The 21,855-nt window shown below is 45.1% G+C and overlaps 1 protein-coding gene across 2 annotated transcripts in view; it reads left to right on the top strand.

Moving 5' to 3' along the window:
* REEP1 (receptor accessory protein 1) overlaps positions 1-21,855 on the top strand; it is a 63,351-nt gene that overhangs the window by 29,916 nt on the left and 11,580 nt on the right. Inside the window, exons 4-7 of one of the 2 annotated variants that reach the window (XM_061993466.1) lie at positions 625-745; positions 2,187-2,300; positions 15,633-15,801; positions 21,671-21,706. In XM_061993466.1, coding sequence (XP_061849450.1) covers positions 625-745; positions 2,187-2,300; positions 15,633-15,801; positions 21,671-21,706 — 440 coding nt within the window. The remainder of the gene's footprint in view (positions 1-624; positions 746-2,186; positions 2,301-15,632; positions 15,802-21,670; positions 21,707-21,855) is intronic. The other variant, XM_061993465.1, reaches the window with a different exon arrangement.

Here is a 21,855-nt window from a genome sequence, read left to right as displayed (position 1 = left end):
AGGGAGTGGTTCATCACACTGCTGGCAGCAACATGTCTGCCTGCATGAGGGTGATGCTAGCTGGCCAGTCTTGAGCCCTAGGCTTTGTCCTCCAGAATAAAAAGTCTGGATAATCTAATCTCAGGAAGTTGCTGCTGGTTGTTACACCTAAAGCATGTCCTCCTGTTAGTGTCCTGCAGACTTTGCAATGTTACCGAAAAGCCACTGTGTGGATCTGCACCTTTATATTGTGTGTTGCTTGGACATCAAACGTTCTTGTATTTCAGTTTCAGTCAGATAACACTTATCTTACAAGCAAAAAGGCAGAGATGTGAAAAGTGCATGAATAAATTGATGACATACTATTTTCTGGGTTGCTCTTTGCTCCTTCTTAATGACTGGGGATGCTGTGAAGACAGCTCTTTGCATGTAGAGAGCTCCTCTTACCACACAGAGTCTCTTCCAGGCTATCAAATAATGGCCCTGATACCTGCAAATGTGAGTGAATGTGTTTAGATCTTTGGATTCTTTGGTGAGCAAAAGCTTCCCTAAGGCAGACTAGCCAGTCCCTTCCTGTGCTGACCATCTCTAATTAAGGGCAATGGTTAAATTGGGAGCATATATTTACAGCTTTTTTTCTTCTAGGTTTCCATTCTACTATGAACTCAAAATAGCTTTTGTAGCTTGGCTGCTGTCTCCATACACAAAAGGCTCCAGCCTCCTGTACAGGAAATTTGTTCATCCAACGCTGTCTTCAAAAGAAAAGGTAATGACAGGTGTCTGAGTCCTCTCTGGGTAGAGCAGATCTACAGTGTATTCACTCTAGTCTTTGTATCACACATTTGCACTGGAGGACTGGGAGTTGCTGATTCTCTTCCTCTCTCATTTGGTCATCTCCTTCTGGTTGGTGTTTTTGTTCTTTGTGGGTGTTGTGTTTTAAAACGCTGGCGTCTGTTCAGCGCAGTTACACGCGCTAACTCATCTTTGTGCACTCGAACTTGGGAGGGAGGGGGATAAAAATACCTCCTGAGCTGCTTTGCACAAACTGCCTGAATATAGCTGGAGTGCTATGTTGTGGCTGGATATAATGATTAGAGAAACAAGATCTGGCAGCCTGGGCTTTTTAACTTTGTTCCCAGCTCTGCCTAAAACATTGTGCAGCAATGAGACAAATAGCTAAGCCTGTCTGAAAGGGACTTAGCAAGCACTTGGCTGGCTGGGAGACAGCATGCTGAAGTGAAGCTTGTAGCATGTTGAAGCCCTGGATCTTGCTCAAATTCATGATGCTAATTTTGGGAATGGGGAATGGATCATTTACCTGCCTAGGAGATTCCTGTGGCTGTGAATGGGACATTGTCAGGCAGTTCCATTTGGCTCCTGTGGATACAGGGGACAAGAATAGCTATCAGTCACACATTAACATGCAAACTACTGAGCAGTAAGTAACCATTTCCCACATTGGCAACTGTGGAAGTGAAAGATCTCTGTTTAGCCACAGTGCATGAGCAGTTCTATCTTGGTCCTGTCCAAGAAGGACAGTGAGGACCAGTCCCCTGTCTTTCTACTTCTTGAGAACTTCTGCTTATGCTCCTCACAAGTAGTACTCGTGTCACCTTTTATCTGCTCAGAATAGGAAGGGAATCAGTAAACAGCCAGCAGCTTCTCACAACCTCCAGTCCTTACTAACTCAGTACACCTAGGTACTGGTACTAGAACTCATTGTCATCCATTACCATCCAGATGCCTGTGTCTTGAGGGAGGGAGGGAAGGTAAGGGTAGGAACTTCCATAACGATTTCACTGTATACTGGGCAGCATCAGAGTCCAGAAGCTCATGAGCAATGTCAGATGCTTCCAAGACCACCAATCCTGGACCCATAACAGTACAGCTACAGCTGCCCAGGGTCAGAATATGATTCTTTTCAGCTGTGGACAATCCAATTTGTATTCCAGGACTTACTGGTGGGTGTTGCACCATGCAAGTGACTTTGAGTCCTGAGTTTTCTATTTGCAGAATAAAGAGTTCCCAAAGCCTGCGATGGGAGTTGCTGCTCCCCTGCAGACCTTTCCTCTTTGCAGACATTGACTGTGACTCTTCTCTAGCCAACCTGGAAGAAATGGAGGATGTCTGCCTCCATAAAAGCTGACCTGGGAGCACTCTAAACTTGTCCTTGTGCTTTTGTTTGTTTGTGTTGTTTGCTGTGACAGGAGATTGATGACTGCCTCGTCCAGGCAAAAGACCGGAGCTACGATGCCCTTGTGCACTTTGGGAAGCGGGGGCTGAACGTTGCAGCCACGGCAGCTGTCATGGCAGCGTCAAAGGTAAAGGTGTGGGTCAGAGTGGTGACTCATTGGCATCTCATCTGCATCCATCACCACCAGCAGCAACAGTGTGGAGGGGGAGAGATGGTGAGGGTAGGGATTCGCTCTCTGATTTTGGTCACATTTCTCATCCATGAGCTACATGGATATGTCATGGACTGAAGACAGTTAAGTGTGGTGAGTAGTGAACCTATAGGAGGTTGGAAATGTAGCATTAAGACTAGGGTCTGCCTTGGGCCTCTGAATCTTATCTTTTCCCTAGCATTCAGAAGCCAAGTGACAACGTGTTCATCACAGCCCATACTCTTCATTTTCAATGTCAAAATAGGAACATGCTTCCCATGAAAGATGCTGATGTTAGGTGAACACAGTTAACACCCTGACAGGGAAATATTTCTTTTGGTCAGCACCTTCTGCAGTGAAGACAAAGGCCATCTGCAGCCCAGTTTGTCACCTGTTGTGCTGAATTGTTGACAAGTCTGTAGGATCTAGTGACCTGTAATTTGGTTACTAACAGAAAGCAGATGAGTTCAGGAAGGTTGAAAATTTGTCTTGCACAAAACATTCCTCGTGTATTCTCTGGTGACATTTTTTGTAAGAATGAATGGGAAGTGCCATTAGTTGCATTTGGAGATAGAGTAGATGTTGGATGACTTGTCTCAGCTGAGGAGGGGCACCCTGAACTCTGTTCCTGGCTTACAGCCAGAATCAGGAAATCGCTGTTATCTCTCTTCTTTATTTGCATAAAAGCTGCAGGGGCTTGATAACTGCATTCTGTGGTCCTGCTCTCTGACAATGGATTATCCTGGCTTAGGCTAGATGTGCACCCCTGACCATATGCTTGTGTTTTGGGGGCAAGACTTGTATAACAGACAGCTTTCCTGCAGTCAGATATAGTGCCTCTTGCAAAAGGATAGTAGAAACACATGGGCAAAGTGGTTACTGGTTAGGAAAAACATGTCAATGGGAGTTGAAGGAAATTATTTTCCTCTGTCAAATGCTTTTCATATGACCTCAGGCACATCATTTTTGTATGTCTTCTGTAAAAATGCGTAATCCACCCTTAGGAGGCCAAGCACCATTGTCCTGGGTTGTAAAGCATGTTGAGTGCAAGGTGTTACAGAAGTGGGGAGCTGCTGCAATATGCCATAGATGTGTAGGATCATAAGGATATGCAAAAGCTATATCCTGTTCCAAAGAAAAGCCAAAACTTTCTTCCCTTTTCCCTGCCAAGCCTTGTGCAGCCTGTGGCTGTCAGACCTGGCCCAGTTCTGCTTCTGTTGCTCTTTGGTTGGCTGTGCTAACCCAGGCACTGCTGGCTAATCCAAACTTGGACTGAAACCTGAGATAAACAGGGAGCTAAGGCAAAGCTGTGTTACATGCCCAATGAAACAACATTTGTGTGATGCCTCCCTGACACGTAACACTTTTGCTACTGCTATGTAAGCCTGAAGAAGTCACACCATGGACATAAATAGGTTCTGGGAATGCCTGTTTTGCAGCACTGTCTTTGTTCTGAGCCCCTTTCTACAAGCTACTGCAGACTCTCTGTGCCAGAGCTGTTTCTAGGATAGAGTGAGAAATTATGTGTAAATCTCAAAGAAACTCTTGACTCCTGTTTGGGTACCTCCTGAATATGAAAAGCTCAACAGTAGCCCAAACCCACACAGGGACAACCTGACAATCTCAGGACTGCAACAATGTCTTCATCACATTCTTCAATGTGAATGAACAGTCAGCACCACAGGGCTGTTGGTTTTTTTCCCCCCACTGTTCTGCTTTTCTGGTGTTTTTCTTAAGAATCTCCCTGCCTTGAAATGTGTTTCCAGTGACAAGCTGGGTAGAAGGGAGAAGAGTCTCCAGAGGACAAAGAAGCCATTGTTTAGCATGAGTTCATGAAGCTCTCCATTCAGTGGTGGAAGAAAGCAACTCTGTGACTTGTGTGATGGTGGTGTATGGCACATCTGCCAGCCTACCTGGAGAGAAAACAGTTGAGAGATTGCAACCTGTAAGTGGGCCAAAAACCTCTTCCCTGTATTCCATTTTCCCCTTGAGGAAGGGAAAACAATCTGTTGATAAGATTGAGAGGTTGTTATTGGATTGATTTATTGATCTTTACAACAAAGCAAGGACTGTTCTTGTCATTGCTTCAGCCTTGACATTTAAATTACCCTGAATATGTGAGGAAAAATAGGACTCCTGGCTTCCTTCATGCTTCAGCACGTGGCCTCTGGCAAGTTGCTTGCTTCTGTGTGTGTTGGAGTGCAGATCCAAGAGACAGGGTGAGCTGATCTGACAGGTCTCCTCTTTCAAAATGAAGTGTTGCTCCTGGTACCAGTGGGTTATTGTGCATCAGCTCTTTGGACCTCCTGAGGTTTCCTCCAACCTCTCAGAAAGCTAACCCAGAAAGAGAAAGAAAGGGAATATTGTTGTTCAAGCCCACAAATTTATCTCATGAGTGACTGAGCCTGCACAAGGGAAGCAACAGAACTGCATTGATGAGTATGGTCAGAGGAATGGAGAGCAAGCTCTTTCCTTCCTGCTCACGGGAAGCAGACATTAGCTGTGCTGCTCGTGGAACCACACCCTTAGTACATTTGCACTCTCTATGGTGTAATAGTCAGGAATGATTAAAGCAACTTCTGTCCCTTGTCCTTCTCAGACTGAATTTATTGTCCTTCAGGCAGGGAGAGCTCAATGGCTGTGATTTACAGCCTGGTGTGTTGCAGTACAGAAACTGAGATTCTTCAGGTGTTCAGGATGTGAAGTGTGATGGGTTGGATGTGGCTGTGTCTCCATTTAGCAGTTGCTGCAGCTGTGAAAGGAGCCCCTTCCAGGAGAGGAGCTCTACAGGCAGGTAGGGCTGTAATAGCTTCTGTGGCCCTGGTTTTTACCTGCTCCTCAATATGTATCAACACCCTTACTTGCTCACTTGAGAGGAAGGTATAACAGAGCTAGATTATCCTGAGTGAGAGAAGTTTCAATGACTAATTATCTGGGAAACACTTTGAGCTGACAGATGCCAGCCAAGGCTGCAGTGCTGCCCTTAGGGGGAAGTTTCCAGTGAGTGAGGAAAAAGAATTTCTAAGGCTTATCCTGGCTTTCCCTGTGCAAAAAGGTTTCATGATAACCAGCTAGCTTGTGGTAAATGTTGCTGTAGGTGGGAAACTCAGCCCTGAACAGATTTATTTGGTTTCAGTCTTTAATGGATCATGTTAAAATTGGAGCCTATGGAGATGACCATATTTTCAGAAGCACTGAGCTCCTGCAAATCCTGTGGAAAACGTGGCTTTTACAAGCAAGTGAATATGATGGCCTGTCTTATTTCTTGTTTCACTTAGACTAGTGGGACAGGAAAAGATGCTTTTGTACTCAGAAATGGACCCTCAGAGTTTGTGAATCAGCATCTTCTGGTGACAAATACACAGTGAGATACTAGGCTGGAAGTGTACTCTACACAGACCTGTTTTCAATAAATAAACTTAAATCTAAAGGCTCCTGTACTTGGAGACTCCCAGTATGCATAGGCCTGTTCTCTCCTTTCTCTCTAAGCTGTGTGGTAACTGATCTTCTTGTGCTCCTGAAGGATCCATCAGGATCTTTTGTCTTTGGTGATAAGATCTTTGGGCAAGACTTTGTTCTTTTTATCCCCCTTCCAGCACAGTGGGGCTGGCTCTCTGATTCCTGTTTGTGTGTGATGGGCTGCTGCTTAAATATTTACCACAGGCTAAGATGCTGCAAGCTGTGCACAGCTCCACCTTCCTTATCTCTGATGCCCTGGCCTTTTCCCTTTTCTATCAGTTTTAGTTAGCCGAGTACAGCTTGTCTCCCTGTCCCTTCCTCCTGCTCCCTTCCCCTGCTCTGTTTTGTTTTGAAGTCACAGTTGTGCTAACACTGGCACAAACCCATGCCAATTCATTTCACAGGCTGAGGAGCTGTCAGTGACCCAAGTACCCTGAGTCTGCCCAGCTGGCTCACTTGGGTGTTTTCTCTCTCTCTGGAGAGTCTATTTTTGATGCTCCTTAAACAGACAGAGCTTGGATATCTCGTTTTATTACCCCTGTTAGGTGCTCAACAGATCTTTTTTCTCTGTCCCTGGCAGCTTGCATTCCCACCAAGGAGCATAATCTCATTTGGAGCTCTAATCCTGTCCTCATTGCTTGGTCATTCTGTCACACACTGTGACTTCAAGTGGGTCAGTCCTGAGTGGCAGGATTAGATGACCAGGCAGTAAATCCTGCTACTCTTTGTGTGTTTTCCATTAGTTCCACCTAGTTCAGCCACTCCTGCTCCCAAAGGGCCCTGAGCTCTGACCACTACCTTCTTTCCAGCCAGTCTCAGGGGAGGAGAAGCCTGCTTTCAGATTGCAGAAGAGGAGCAGCAGTAAAGCTGTTGTGGCCCCAGTAGTGAGGCAGGTGCCTTGGCCAGGCAGCAGAGCTATCAGATGGAAGCCTGGGCATGAGTGAGCTTGTCATTGGCACCAGGCAGCTTTCTACTGTAGGCAGCTGGGACGTGTGTGGCTGCAGTGAGGAGAGGTACTGATGGTTTGGAGGCAGCACCAGCCTCCTCCAGCACACTTATCTGTACTTCCTTGCTAGCATCATGCTCCCACCACTTTCTCATCCTCTGCCTGTCACCCTGAGTCTCCTACCACCTGCTACCTTTTCCTGCTCCAATCCCCAGCTCTTCTACTCCCTGCTTCTCTTCCCAAGACCCAGCCCAGCCCTCACATTCCCTTCTCTGTTTCTACAACGCATCCATTGTCAGTTTTGCATTCTCCCTCAGCTCTCTGACCCTCTTCTTCAAGCTTCTGGGTTTCTCAGATCCTACTTGCATGTATCCTTATTCCTCCCCCTGAACAAACCAATTCTGCCAAACAGGCCAGTGTCGTTCCCCACCCCCAAGACAAACCCTGCCCACAACCACTTAACCTTCCCTGAGCTGCAGCCTCAACTCTGCTCTTCAAAGCAGAGCTGCAGAAAACATCCCACAGCCAACAGATCATCATAACGCAGAGGTTTCTGATAGTGTACCTTCATCTGCTCTCCTGTGTGTAGGACAGGACTGTTTGCACAGCAGCTGAGCTGTGGCCTGTTGGGTACCTTTTGGTACAGCCCACCTTTAGGAAGGGGGCTGGGGCACAGTGTGCCACTGGCAGCGAGCACAGTGCCTTGGCAGGAGATGATAAATGAGCTGGAGGGAGTAGACACGCCTGACTGGAATCCATGAAAAGCCTGTTTGTGCCTAATAAGTCTGAGAAACTGTCCAGGAGCCTTTCATGCGTGGGGAAATATGGCTTGTGGTGCTGGCAGGGCCAGCAGTCACTCTGGTTATCAGCAAAAGGACCAGGCATGCAGACGAAAGGAGGAGGGGTTCAGTATGTGCATCCACCTCTTTCACTAACACTCAGGAGTGCAGGGTCAGCAGTTCCCAAACTGCTTCAGCTCACAACCACCAGCCTGTTCCAGGGGATGGCTCACCATCCCCTGAGGGGTTGCAGCTACTTTAGGGTCACCTTTGCCTTGGCAAGTTTCCCAGTAGATTTGCTGGTTTTTAAACCAAGCCACTGGGAGGGAATTACTGGGAAATGTTTAAATTTGATCCTCTCTAAACAAAGAACATTTTTTGCTTTGTTTCTAGTAGCTGAGTGCTGTAGGCAGTGCAGCCACCTGAATGTCAATATTTAGGTCCCTAACTTTTCCTTGAGAATTGAGACCAAATTCTCAAGGTTAAGATGTTGAGTTTGGAGCAAAAACTTGTGTGGGAGAGAAGTGTTGCCTTTTGTGGCATGGCAGTGGAAAGATTAGGAAAGAGGGAGGCAGGGGGTGAGGAGCATCCTTTCCTTTAAGATGATGGATAAAGCTTCTGTAATGATTAGATCCCACTGCTCAGAGGGAGAGTGTTTCTTCACTTACCAAATGTATCACAGGACAGTTGTGACCAACCTGCCTGGCACTGTACCTGTAATGGCCCCACTGTGTGCCCTGGGCTGTGACATGGCCAAGAGCTGCAGAAGTGATTCAGAGTTCTTTGCTGACCCATTAGTGTTATCTCAGAAGAGCTGAGCATGCTGCCTTTGAAAGTACCTTCCTTTGAAGGATCTCATGGCTGAGCCATGTTACACCAATAAAGAGGAAGAACAAATGGCTTTCATGAAACAAGTGCCACTGATCACAGTGTTTTGTGGACTCTTCCTGTCATGGTTTGATGTATCTATCAGTCTTAAGTCTTTGAGAATCTCTTTTTCCAAATCAATAAGAACCCAGTGCTGTTTGAGCTACAACCCAAGCAGCTGTTTCCAGTTTCTCTGTCTTGTTGGCTCTTTGGTTGGTGTCTCTAAGAAGCAGATAATGACCAGTAAATGCACAGGACAGCAGAACACAACAATACATTTAGACAGAGACAATAACAAACAGTTCCCAGGAGAGGAAATGAACTGCACAAACAAAAAGGGTGGATGAAATTAAGTTTCCACTATCAGCATTCATGTCAACTGGTTTCCCTTTGAGTCTTTAATACTATCTGCCATCTCCAAACCAGGCCAGACACTGCACACAGGCCCTGGCCATAAGGATATTGCTTCTAGGATATTTGTGTTTATATGGTGGCAGAAACTATTTCCTCCTTCACTCAGGCCTGTGCTCAGAGCATAAAGTTGATGGTTTTGCTCTCAGTAGGGCCTGTCTGCAGCCAGGCGTGATCATGCTTCTGCATGCAAACTCCCCCTCATTGCCATAATTCCTCAGCATTAGCCTGCTTCTCAGAAGACTTGTCAGTCACCAGGCCTAAAATGACTGCCACGTGTCCCTCACCTAATCCTGTGCCTAAGTTAGTCATAAATGCACTGTTCTTAGTGACCTTAAGTCTGGATTACAGAGGTGACCAGATCACAGATACTGGGGTTTTCTCTCGTGGGAAGCATCCATCAAGTGCAAGGAGTGGAGTGGCAGCCCATTGTGTTTATAATTTGCTTTACTCTTTAAACACACTTACTAGGTAACACCCTGTCAGCTGGGGTTGTGGAGTGGTTTCTCCATCTCTCTGAGAAAGCTGAGGAGGGGAGAACCTGTGTTCAAAGGTGTAGTCCACAGGTGGGTGTCTCCGCTTTCTGTGTATGTGAGTCTCTGCACATGGTTCCCAGTCATTGCTCATGTCTTGCCTCGATTACTTATGCTTCAAATAGACCTTATTCTTAAAGCTTTTATGTGTGCTGCCACAATGGCTCTCTTTTTTCCCTTACTAGGTCTCTCAGCTACTTCATTTACACTTGTATTTGGACCAGAAAAAAGGGCAGGTAATCTGCTGAGTGCTTATACTAACCCTTAACTAATGCCTGCCTCCCCATGAGACTACTCTGAACTGTTTTCAGCTGAGATTGGTCTGAGGCCAGATGCTGTCTGTTCTGCTTCCAGTAGGTAGATCCTGCGTGCTGAGCTTTAAAAGCCTGTCTTTGATCTCATCAGCAAAATGCCTTCCAAGTCCTCTGCTAGCAATCAGAGGGAATCCAGCATCCAGGCAGGGAGCTTTGTATGTGGAAAACCCATCTAACTCAGGTGGTTGCTACTGCATTGGCCAAGCTGCTGTGCTTGCTGTTGTTTTCTTGCTAATGGACAAAGGGAGCCTTTCTCCCACTGCTGTGATCCCCATTAGGATGGTTGAGGGTGCAATGGAACTGCTGAGGCCGGGACTTGGCTCTGAAGTGAAGACACATCTTTGCAAGCATTTTCTGATAGCTATGACTGGGCAAGTCCTGCTGACACCATAGCAACATCTGACATCCCAGGGACATGCACTATACCTTGTAGTGAATAGCTGTAGGGTAGAGGTTGTAACATGCATGCAGACATGCAGCAGGAGCAGAACTGCTAACCCAAGTTACAGCAGAAAGAGAACATTAACAGGTTTAGTGTCATGCTGCAAGTGTGGTGAGCGTGACTTCGTATTCCCTTGCTTGTTCATTAACTACTGATGCTAAGATGCAACAGGCCAGAAGGTGCCACCCTGTATTAACACTGATTATACTAAAAGCTTCTCTTTTATGACTTGCCATTTTTTGCTTGCTGATTTGTGTCACTTCACCATGCTGTGTGATAGTTTCCACAGCTGTAAAATGGCTACAGGTATTGGAGGTATATACTGTATATAATGTAGATATTTGAGGGCTTTTGAAGCCTAAATAATGTCTACAGCATGATTTCAGACTGGCAGGTGTGATACAATCTAGACACTGTTATTTGTTTAAACTTAGATATTTAATGTGACTTATCTAAATTGTAAGTGTTTTAATTATGTGCCTGGTTTTATTTACTTAGAGCCTATGTAAACCTACCTGTGGATGTGGAGGATTTGTCATGAATAATTCCATGGGATGGAAACCCAGTTTTTCCAGACTCCCACATCCATGTCCCTCTCAAAAGTTTTCAAGTATGAATGCAGATATTAAATATAGACAGATAAAGTAATTAAGACAATTCCAGCTGTTTCTGATGCAGTGCCTTTTACAGTGCCTGTCAACACTGACTTCAGGTTTTGGAAAGGATCAATATTTCTGATCCTCCCCAGCAAATATTGTTTGCATCAGTGTTTGTGCTTTGGGCCCACAGGGCTTAATGTTTGGTTTTGGAGGTGATGACGTCTGCAGCATTTGGAGAAAGGTTGGATACAAGTTAACTGACTTTGAAAGCTCGGTATTTTTATGCTGTTTTGTCCTAATCTTTCAACAAAAATAAGAGGAGAATGTGCTAGATGTGGATAGGTAAGGTGTACCTCCACTGCAGTTGTCATTTTGACCAAAGCAGGTTGGTGTACTTAAATTAGGTTTAGATTAATTACTATGCCACACAAATGGGAGCTTTAACTTTGTTTGGAGTCACAGATGAGCTTCTGCAGCTCTAACGTCTGTGTCTGGACAGGCAGTGTCCTAATAGCATTGGTAGTGTCATGAATTTAAATAAGGTTGATACCAAGTGATAGGAGTTACTGAGGGGTGGTACTACCATCTCCTTTTTAGTATTTGTCTTTTGTCCTATTCACTGCCACTGAGCTCTGCCCCTGCAAAGAGAGAACTGCCCCATGCATGGTGATGGGTTCTGGGAGAAGAATCAAAAGAAGCCTGAAGAGGTCTGTTTTCAGTTTGTGCTGTACCTTCACTTTCCTATGAACTTTCCTATGGGCAAGAAAGTCATCTGAATTTGGCATCAGGTGTATTACAGTGAACAGAGGCACCTTCTCCTACCTGTTGCCACCAAAATGTCACCATTTAGCAAAATCACTGTCTACTGAATCAGAAGTACCATGCTTAAGGGGACATTCTGTGTCCTAGAAGCTGGATGAGGTAAAAGTTGAATCCAGGCAGATAGTCTTGTGCCCAGGGAGAGTTAGGCTTCCAGCACCGCTTCATGCTTGTCTCACCTACCAGGGAGTGGAGTCCTCAAAATACAAATCCCACACTGCCAGCACAGTCATCCTGATAGGTCTGTTGATGTTCAGTGAGGGGAGAGAGAGAAGTGGTGTCATCCATAGTCCCACAGCCTTCCCAGTCCCCATTTTCCTATGGTTCTATAACAGCATCAAGCTGTTTTGCTGTAAACACAGCGAAATGTTGTTACCACAGCTACTGTCATGATATACTGCTGTCACACTCTCTGGGAGAAAACCAGCCTGGATCTGTCTGGACGTGCTGCAAGTGTGCCTCTGGCCTGCAGCAGAGACATAGTTTCAGGACCTGGATCTTCTCTCTGTGCAGACACACGATGTGCTGAAATTCCTGGGACGTCTCATATGTCTGTAGCAGTTGGAAGAGCATCTGCATCATCATGGCCAAGACAGTAAACAAAAATCCCCCAAACAGGTGCTTTTCATCTTCCATGTGATTGTTTTAACCAAACACAGCCCAAGGTGTGTGCTCTGCTAAATCTGTTTTATTGTGAAATAAAGCAATTCACTTGCTTTTTAATTTTGTTAATAAATAAGTCTTACTGTAGAATAACAATCATTACAGCTGGATAAAGTCTTTATTGCTAAAACATGTAACTACAACAGTTACAGTATTGGCTTTCCAAATGTTTGTGATTTCATATACAGCAGTTGCTTATCTGGCAGGGAAATTAAAGTTGGTAACAACATTTTCTGGTTTGCTCTGAAACAACCCTGATTCTTCTTGTAATGGTAATTCTTGTCCTGTTTCCATTTGAGGTCAGGTAGAAATGTGACAAGTGGGAGAGAATTGTGTTGTACTGTGCCCTGGGAGCAATTAAATCAAGTCCATCCTTACAAAGACTGAAGGTGCAAGAATTTGAAAGAAAAGCAATGGAAGAGAAGGCAGTTGGGTTTCACACACCCTGACTGTCCTCACTCAGCTGAAGCCTTTGCTATTCCTGCCATTTCTAAGATTTGACCACTAATATTTTGCTATTATCTGTGTGATGAGCAGCTTTTATCTTTGCTGTTATAAACTCAGGTTCAATTAAAGAAAAACAAATCAAGAAAAGACAGTTTTAGTTTAGTTTTTTTACCTGGAGAATGTCAAATTTGTTCAGCACAGCTGCTGGGTCTATGTGCTTAAGGCTGGGATTGTGTATTATCTGCTAATGTAACCGACCCACAGGTGACAGGCACATATCAGACCCTTGTTTCAGAGCTCTCTCTGGGGCCTTTGATCATTATATGCTGCTCTGTCAGAAGTTGCAAAGCAAGAATATTAACATATCTCCTTCATTTTCAATGCAAAAGGGTGTGTTAGTGTCAGGTTGGTCTAATGCTCAAATCTTGTCTCTAATCTGACTCCTGTCCTCATCCATAAGTGGCTCACTGGAAGAAGAGAGGTGATGTCTGAGTTTACTGGTGCAGCAGGGTGGCTGGGAGGACGTGCAGAGCTTGGCCACTGCTGACACTGGAGCTGGTAGTGCAGGAGGAATACAGCACTCAGGTTTCAGAACTCATCCATTGCTAACCCTCTGCTCCAGTCATTCTGCAACAGCAAAACATTAAATGATCTGATTGCTCTTGCTAAGGACCTATCTGTTGGAGTCAGACTGCAGGCTAGGATGTCTTGTGTTTAACTTTAAACCAATTATTGAGAATAAAGTGGCAGTGCAGGAATTCAGTGCAAGCTATATAATCCACCCAGGACTGTACTGCACTGAGCTTGGAGCAGCTGAGATCAACCCCAGTAACCAGCCGTGCACAGCAATTTTGGTATACCAGCCCAGTGCCAGTGTCAGCCATAGGCTGGAGTAAATGTACCTTAGACTGGCCTAAGAAGAATAACTTGAGATACCTCTTGGAGTGAGTACGTGTCCCAATAGTTGCTCGGTCAATGGCAGGAGTAGCCAAAATTCAGACATCAACACTTGGGGCAGGTTGGAGACTGAGATGGCAGAGGTGACATCTGAACAAAATATGGGATTCTATATTTGGCATGTAAAATCTGCAAACAAAACATGTTAGTGTAGGAGCAAAGAAGCCCCATCCACTCAAAATACTTTCAAAAGGAGAGCAGGTTAATGAGAAAGAGCATGTAAGTCTGCAGGAAGAGCACAGGGGATGTGTGGAGACTTTTCTGTATGTCTGCAGTAAAGCTAAATGCAAAGTGCTGCCAAACACTCTGTACATAGATCTTAAGAAACCAAAGATTCAGCAAAAGAAAGAAAACCTTCCCAGTGCAGCTTTGTTGGGGTTGAGTGCATCAATCACAAGCTTCCTGGCTAACTCCACCAGGTGATTCTGCCCTACAAAGGACAGTTCACATTTATTTCTCTTAGAGGATATGTGTTTCTGCTGATGATGCTTTGGGACAGCATGGAAGAAGGTATCGTCATGTGCTGTTTGCTTCTTGCTGATACAGAGAAGTGCTGTTGTCCAGGATGTATAGTCTGCCTGAGGTTAAATTGATATGCTATAGCATTGAAAAGGAAGTTTGAACCCATTTGTCTTGTGTGATAGGCTGAAAAGTTGAGAGATTAATGATCTAGCAGTTCTCTTGACTGTAGAAAGTGCAGGCTGTCACAGTGGACATGGATATAAGCAACTCATGCCTTGTCTGCACACAGTCCCTAAAAGTAGGGTGCTAAGGAGTTTATATGGGGCACTGATTTCTCATTACTCTGCACAGAAAAATTGGTGATGTTGGGAAACCAGTACTTGTAGGTAAGTTAATGCATCAGTACCAGTGCACTCAGGGATAGGCAATGTTGGCTGACTGCTTTAGCAAGGAATGTGGCCAGTCTTACCTTTGATCATAGATGGTCAGGATAGGTCCCTTCCCTGTGCCAGGCCAGCACCAGAGCTGCAGGATTTACTGTTATTTGCCATGTTTCTGACTTCACCTCAGTTGAAGCACCCATTGATTGTTTTCCCCTGTTTTGTACTAGCAGAAATCACGTTAGCATCAGGCTCTATGTATTTATTTCTATGTTTTTTTCAAGACTGTGCTGTGAAGTATCTTTCAGACCTTCCTCCCCTCAGCAAAATGTTAAAACTAAATGTCCTTTGTGTCACTTATGTTGCTTATATTCTGAATCCATGTAGCCAACAGAGAAGGACAGATCAGTTCTGTACTGATTGTATTTTCTGTCACTCTTGCTTTATGGCAGTGGTGTAGTATAAAGGTTACAGAATTCAGGAAGAGGTATACTCTGAGTCAACTTTCTGATGAGAGGTCTTTCAACCAACCAATCCTTTACAAAGAACAGCTATGTTCCTTTCACTGTGGAATATGTTTGTTGCCTGATTTAGAGATAGTCTTAAAGAAAAATACTATGCTAGCTTTTCTTCCTTAAGCTGCAGGGGAAAAAAGCACTGGAGTAGTGATTTGCATTGAAAAAGAACTTTGAATTGCTTAAAAAATCAATTTGTGTACACTCTGGAAATTCTGTGTATGACTAGAAGGGCTGGATGAATATCATCATAAGATGATTCACTTGGAAAGGAAGTTACTTTGATGCAGACCATTTAATTGTGTTTCTCAAGCCAAGCACCTGTTTGATTCAGATCTTGGAGAAGTGCTCACTAAAAAAGATCCAACAACATCCTGCTCTGTTAGATGTGGCTGAAGCTGCTCTGAGCTCAAATGACTGCACTGAAGAATCAGAGATGCTCACTGTCAAAAGCTTGAATGACTTTGTGCATAGAACCACTTCAGAAGGCAGAGCAGAGACGGGGAGATTATGCTTCTAACAACTTGTTTTTGCCTTCTCTAGGTTACTGGACCATGCAGGTTTTTTTGTCTTCCTATTGTCCTGATGGATATCGATGAGAAAGGGATAAGAAAGACTTCAAGTCCATTGTTGAACCTAACTTCTATATGTGTTATTTGCTTGCTTGCTTAACTAGGGACAGGGAGCCCTGTCTGAGAGACTAAGGAGCTTTAGCATGCAGGATCTCTCGACGATTCGTGGAGACAGCAGCAGCACTGTTCCTCCTTCGGTCACTGTACGAACAAGTAGCAAACAGAGCCAGCCAAAACCATCCAGAAGTGCATCGGAAGGCACTGGCAGCTCAGGTAAGTGCCAGTGTTATTTTCAGTGTTGTGTTGTCTGGAATATCACACAGTTGAATGAAGTCATGCAGTTGGCAGGAATATATAGAAACAGACATTGCAGGCAGCACATACCAGAATTCACAGGACACAGACATGCTGGTGAGTCTCTTAGCACTTAAGAGAGAACAGTATCATCGTTTAGATGGTTACTATTCCTGGCTGGTACCAAGGATGGAACTTGAGCATGCAAGGGAGTCAGCATCAGCCCCTGCAAGTTGAGCTGAGAAGCTGAGCTGTGGACTGGGAACTGCAAACTGATTTTCAATGAGAGGGCCTAATGGAAGTGCAAGGGGAAATGAGAGCCCACAGTAATGGGCAAGGGTCATACAGCCTCTCGTGTCACCTAAACATAAATGTGAGTCCTAACAGCTGTCTGGTTTGAATTAGGCTCACTTGTGATTCCTCTAAACTGTACAGTAGGTGTTACAACACTTGACAGTTGTAGTTCCAGAACTTTATCACTAATAAAGCCTACTGAGAAACAAAACTCATATAAAGGACTCCTAGAAACAGAGTCCAAGGTTTGACAGTTGGTTATGACATCAAGGGTGTCTGCATAAGCACTGCTATGGAAAACAAGCCTCTCAGAAGGGCAATGGTTTGTTTCCAAATTCTGAAAGAGCAAGGGGAACAAACATCATGATGGGAATAAGATCCATTCCTAAAGATGTTGTTACAACAATTTCTTTCAAGCTTGGTTAAAGAAATCTTTGTGAGCCTAGATCCAAAACATTTAATCAGAGATAGATTTGCAGATGAGATCTCAAACGTTGAGACACAGAGGGTTACTCCAAGCAGGAGGTTCCAGATGGCCTCTGGGATTCCCAAACACCACCAAAGGGCATGTTAACTCCATTGCTGTGATGAGAAGTCACAGAAAATTGCAGGTGTTTTGCACGTGGTAGCTTGTGAATCATATGCTGGCAATTTTGAAATGTAGGAGTTTCAGCTTGTGTGTGTCCAGGTCTGTGCAAACAGTCATGGTGTTTCAAGCCTGTATAGATTGCCACCCCTTCTAGTTTGCTTTAGTTTTGGAATGTATTAAGAATATCTTATCTCATCCTTCCTAAAGAGTGTCCTTCAAGCCCTTTACAAGTTCTGAGAATTCTAGCTCACACACTTCTCTGTTTTGTCTCTTTTTAACATCATCTGTTGAATGTATTTTCTTTGCAGCTAAATGGAAATAACTAGTATTGGTGCACAGCAGTTTTATTCTGATGTTTATATCAGGTCTTATGTACACTTCTCTTGAAGTAATCAATCTGAAAGTAAAGTTTTCACCTACAGAATATAAAACTTTTACTCAGAAAACCCCAAAACTTCACATATTTAGGCCAAAATAACAAATGACACAAATAAAGCATCATTTAGCTATCTTAATCCCATATTGTGAAGGGCAGCCTTTGTAGTTTTGTTCTTCAGGAGCAAACTCAGCTCAGCTCTCCACAAACCTCTGTCTTAACACACAAAAGGTTTTTCTTTTTCATGGAGATCCCTGATCTCCACCTGCAAACAACAGGGAGAGGCAACTCCTCACATGTGGAGGCATCATGATGTGCAGAAGACTGTGGCCACAGCTTTGCCTTTACTTTTCATCAGATTAAGTGAAAGATGTGGTCCTGGTCTCTCCAGGTCTCTTTCTGTTTGATGAGGCCATGATTCTGTACACAGTCAGAACATGTAGAGGAGTGACTTGATCAATCATAACTACTGTGTGTGTGTGTGTGGAAGAGAGTGATGTCTCAGCCAGACTGTAGCATGTCTTGAGGGCCATACTGGGGGTAAGATGACACTGCTCTAGGCACACCAAGCCCAGTTCCATCACTCCACCTTCCATATTTGTTTAGCTGGAGTATTGCTCATAAGCAACATACAGCATTTCCTACTGCCTGTTAGTATGCTATATAGATGTGTAACATACACATAGGAGTGTGTGCATGAGCAGTCACTCCAGAAGACATGACACACAGCTCTTTTTCCTGTCTCAAAGACAAATGTCCATGTCAACAGTCCCCACTACTTCACAGAAACATTAGGCTTTTCTTTTTATTCCTGCTTTACAGAGAGTGGGAAACAGGCTCTCCCTCAGTCTTCTCCAGGATAAACAGCTCCAGGTCCCACAGCCTTTCCTTGTAATAGAGGTCTTCCAGTCCCCTCATCATCTTGGTAGCCTTCAAGAGGCCAGGAACTGGCAGCTCCTCAAGCCAACTTTGCTACTGAACAAATGGTGCATGGAAGCACACCCTCACTTATAACAGTGAATCAAAGACACAAGGTGGCTCTTTAGGTCGAGGTTACAGGAGTTCAGATGAGTTCCATTCTCTAAGCAATGTAAACACGGGTCTGGTGTGGAATTTGTTGTTGCTAGTTGCAGTCCTGCTGTGTGACTGTGTTTAAGAGCAGGTATGATATCTGAAAGCATGTGATTTGGAAAGAAACAAGAATGGAGAGAGGTCTGTTGTCTTCTCTGCACAGATGAGACTGCTGAAACTTGGGTTTGTCTGTATGAAACCCCCATTGTCCCTGGGAGCACCAGGAGGGGTTCAGGTTCTGGTTTCATGTCTCTTGAGCATGTTTCCAAGCCTCTGAAACCCATGAAAAGATTCTCCTGACCCTGGTGGGCTTTGGCTGTGGAACCACACTGTACTCAGACTATATTAAAAAACCACTCAGCTGGTTTAATTTCCATTGTTGGCATTTTTATAATGTGACTGGTGCTGGTTAGATGGATTTATGACTCTCTGAATCCCCTCTCAACTAGAAGCACTGTGTGAAGAGCTTGGCATTTAGTTAGTAGCAACCACATGCAGATGCAGCAAAGGTTTATTTTTGCCTGCTAAGAATGTCTTATGAGGCCAAGAAATAGAATATGCAAGAGCTGCCTTTGAGACATGGGGAATTACTCTTTCTTTTCCTCTCTCTTTTGCTGCCTTTTATTTTTGCCTCTACGTTTTGCTGCCTTTGCTGCCTTTCACTGTTGCTCAGTATATGCTGAGCAGTCTCATTCATGTGATGGCTGTGTGCAGGAGCAGCACTGCTAAGCATATAATGGGCTCCAAGTGTATTCCCAGAATAGTGGAAGGGCCGTCTAGAGCTCATCCAGCCTAATCCCTTACTAAAACAGGTTCCCCTGGATCAGAGGGTACAGGAATGTGCCCAGGGGGTTTAGAAACCTCCAGAGGAGACTCCACATCCTCCCTGGGCAGCCTGGGCCAGGACTCCCTCACTTAAGCAGCAAAGAAGTTTCTCTTCCAGTTGCAGTGGAACTTCCTATGTTCCAGCTTGTGCCTACTACCCTTTGTCCTGTCACTGGGTACTACAGAAAAAAAAAAGACTGACCCCATCCTCTCAGCACCCACCCTTTGGGTATTTATCAGCACTGGTAAGGTCTCCCCTCAGTCTTCTGAACAGCCTCAGATCTCACAGCCTTTTCTCCTCAGAGAGGTGTTCCAGTCCCCTCAGCATCTTGGTAGCAATGTGCTGGACCCTCCAGAAGTTCTATATCACCCAAATGGGGAAGCCCAGAGCTGTATTCACAGCTACCCTGCAGAAAGACCCTTCTCCTCCTCCTCACACGCAGCCAAAAGCCACATGCAAACGACATGAAGGGGCAAAGGCTGCTTTTGCCATGGCTTGTGTGTGGCTGCACACAGCATGAGGCATCACTGTTTCTCCTGTGAGGCATCTGCACACCCTCCTTGGGCATACACAGAGGAAACATGATGATGGCCCTTCCTCCACCTAGCAGGCCCACCACCTGTCCTCTTTATCTGATCTTTCACTTTGCTCTTAGTTCAGCATTTCTCAATTTAGTGTCCTGGCACCCTGATGATAGCCTGTGATATTTCAGCTTGGATGCCTGTTCCAGCCTGCCCCTTTCCTTTGGGAACTGTAAATGCTGTGTGGCTGCCCATCATTATGGAAAACTGGAAGCTCCAGAACACCATTTCTAACTATTTTTTGAGGCAATGCTGTTGTTCTGGCAAATATCCAGTAAAGATACAGTATATCTCTATTAACACTGGGGTGCTTTTGCACATCTTAACCTTACAGTATTGCCTTAAAAGTTCAGATAAAACTTACTCCCTTGTGATGGCTGGTGAGTGACAGATATGACAAGGGGAGGGGGATATTGGCCCCTGCATCACACAGCTAAATCTTATAGCTGATGCAAATGTGTCTCATGGTTGCTAATGTCAGCAGAAACCTCCCATGTGGGCTGGGCACTGGAGGCCAGCCTTGCTTTTGGGTGAGTTATTTGTGTTGCATCATGGTTGGTGTCCAGAGCTGACACTGTCTGGGCCAGAGGATCCCATGTTATGGAGCAGCCTCTGTATTGCCAAGACTGAATGCCCTTTCTGCTTACCCCAGGCAGAGATCATTCTTGGTTGGAATGATTTCAAAGCAGAAATGTGCAGTGTGCTTTCTGATACTTTCCACTCCACTGTACAGGAGAGAGTCAAAGCTGTTTCTTGGTTTTTCACTTAAGCACTGAAGGCTTTTTAGGACAGAGCAAAGGTGGGGGGTGTCAGCAGCCAGGATGTGCCTCAATGGTTCAGTCCCAGAGAGGTGCATGAGAACAGCCCATATGCATCTCTTGGATGAACTTTCAGAGAATAAACCCATACAAAACTGTGATCAGCTGCCTTCTGTATAAAATCAGAGGCTAAACCCACAGCAGATCTTTTGAGGTTTGCTGAGAGTCATCTTTTCTATATGAAGTCCATAGTTTCACAGCAGCATCCAACCAATGTGAGCCAACACTCCTGTTGAAAGAGTGTGACCTGACTGCTTGCTTCTGCCCCATCCTGTCCTGTCCCTTGGACATGTTTAAATCTTGTTCATACATGCTGAGGCTTGTCAGGGAGCTGGTCCAAGTTAAATGCTGTTCCTTGCTTCAAGGTTGCTCTTGGCCTGGGTCAAATCCTCGAGCCAGTAGAGAGCAACAGCACAGACATCAGCCATGGGACAAGGAAGGTGGAAGCCAGAGTGTAAGGGGCAATGGGACATGTGCTTTCAGCAGCAGCACTGGTTTGTGCTGGGGTAAAATACTGTGAAACTATGGAAGAACTTTCCGAATCTACAGTGCTGGAGAACCAAAGAAATCACAGAGCTCAAACCATTTTTCTCTGAAAGCTTTTCAATCTGGAGTAATTGATGCCACTGATTAAATTGGAAGGCTCAAACTGGAAATTATTTGTAGGCTGTTTCCTGGAACATAAACTGTCCAGAAGATGAAGCTGTAAAGGTGATGCTTTTATGAACAACTGTGAATCACCTGCATCTGCACTGAAGGGTGCAAGGCAGTTCCCTTGGTTCTCATTCTTGTGGCAATACCACCAGAATGCAATTCCTGCCAGAGTCCTCAGCACGTGGCTGATGTGGGAAGATCAGGGCCATGTGGGCTGGTTTCCTTCAGAAGCTGTGTGAATGGGTACACCAGTGCTTGCAGAAGTCTAAATCTACTGAAAAAAATGCAGGCACGCAGCAATACAAGCCCCAGTATTGCAGTCTGTGTTACCATACAGCCCTTTGTGCTGTGTTACCCATTGCTTCTCCACGTGCCAAGGCCCCTCTAGTCAGGAGTTATTTCTGTTCAGTGATCTGAGAACAGAGCCAGGGAGCTGGATGTAATCCCAGCCCGAACACCCATTATGCACAGAGGCTGGGCTGAGGCACGGTGCTGAGTCTGTGCTGTGTGCTGGTGAATAGAGACCATGGTCTCTTCATGCCCAGGGGGGCTGTGAGGCCTGCTCAGAGTGATACCAGGTGTTTTCAGAGAGATGGTAGCTAAGGCTGATGAGTTTCTAATGCTCAGCTCCTCTTTCAGTGTGCACGTGTTGCTCGGTGTGCCGACTCCTCCGAGGTGAGTGCTGGATACCCACCCTCTGAAGGCATGGCTGCCCTCCCCAGCCTGGCTTGCTCCCCTTGCTCTTACTCACTGGGTTTCCTAACACCAGGGGAAGAAAACCAAGGGAAGGCCAGGCTGAGAGTGAGTTTGTGAGCTCTGTGTGT

The sequence above is a fragment of the Colius striatus genome, chromosome 3 (genome assembly GCF_028858725.1).
Source record: "Colius striatus isolate bColStr4 chromosome 3, bColStr4.1.hap1, whole genome shotgun sequence".
Classification (NCBI taxonomy): Eukaryota; Metazoa; Chordata; class Aves; order Coliiformes; family Coliidae; genus Colius; species Colius striatus.
The sequence above is the reverse complement of the archived record's forward strand: the minus strand, read 5'-3'. Positions and strand labels throughout refer to the sequence as shown.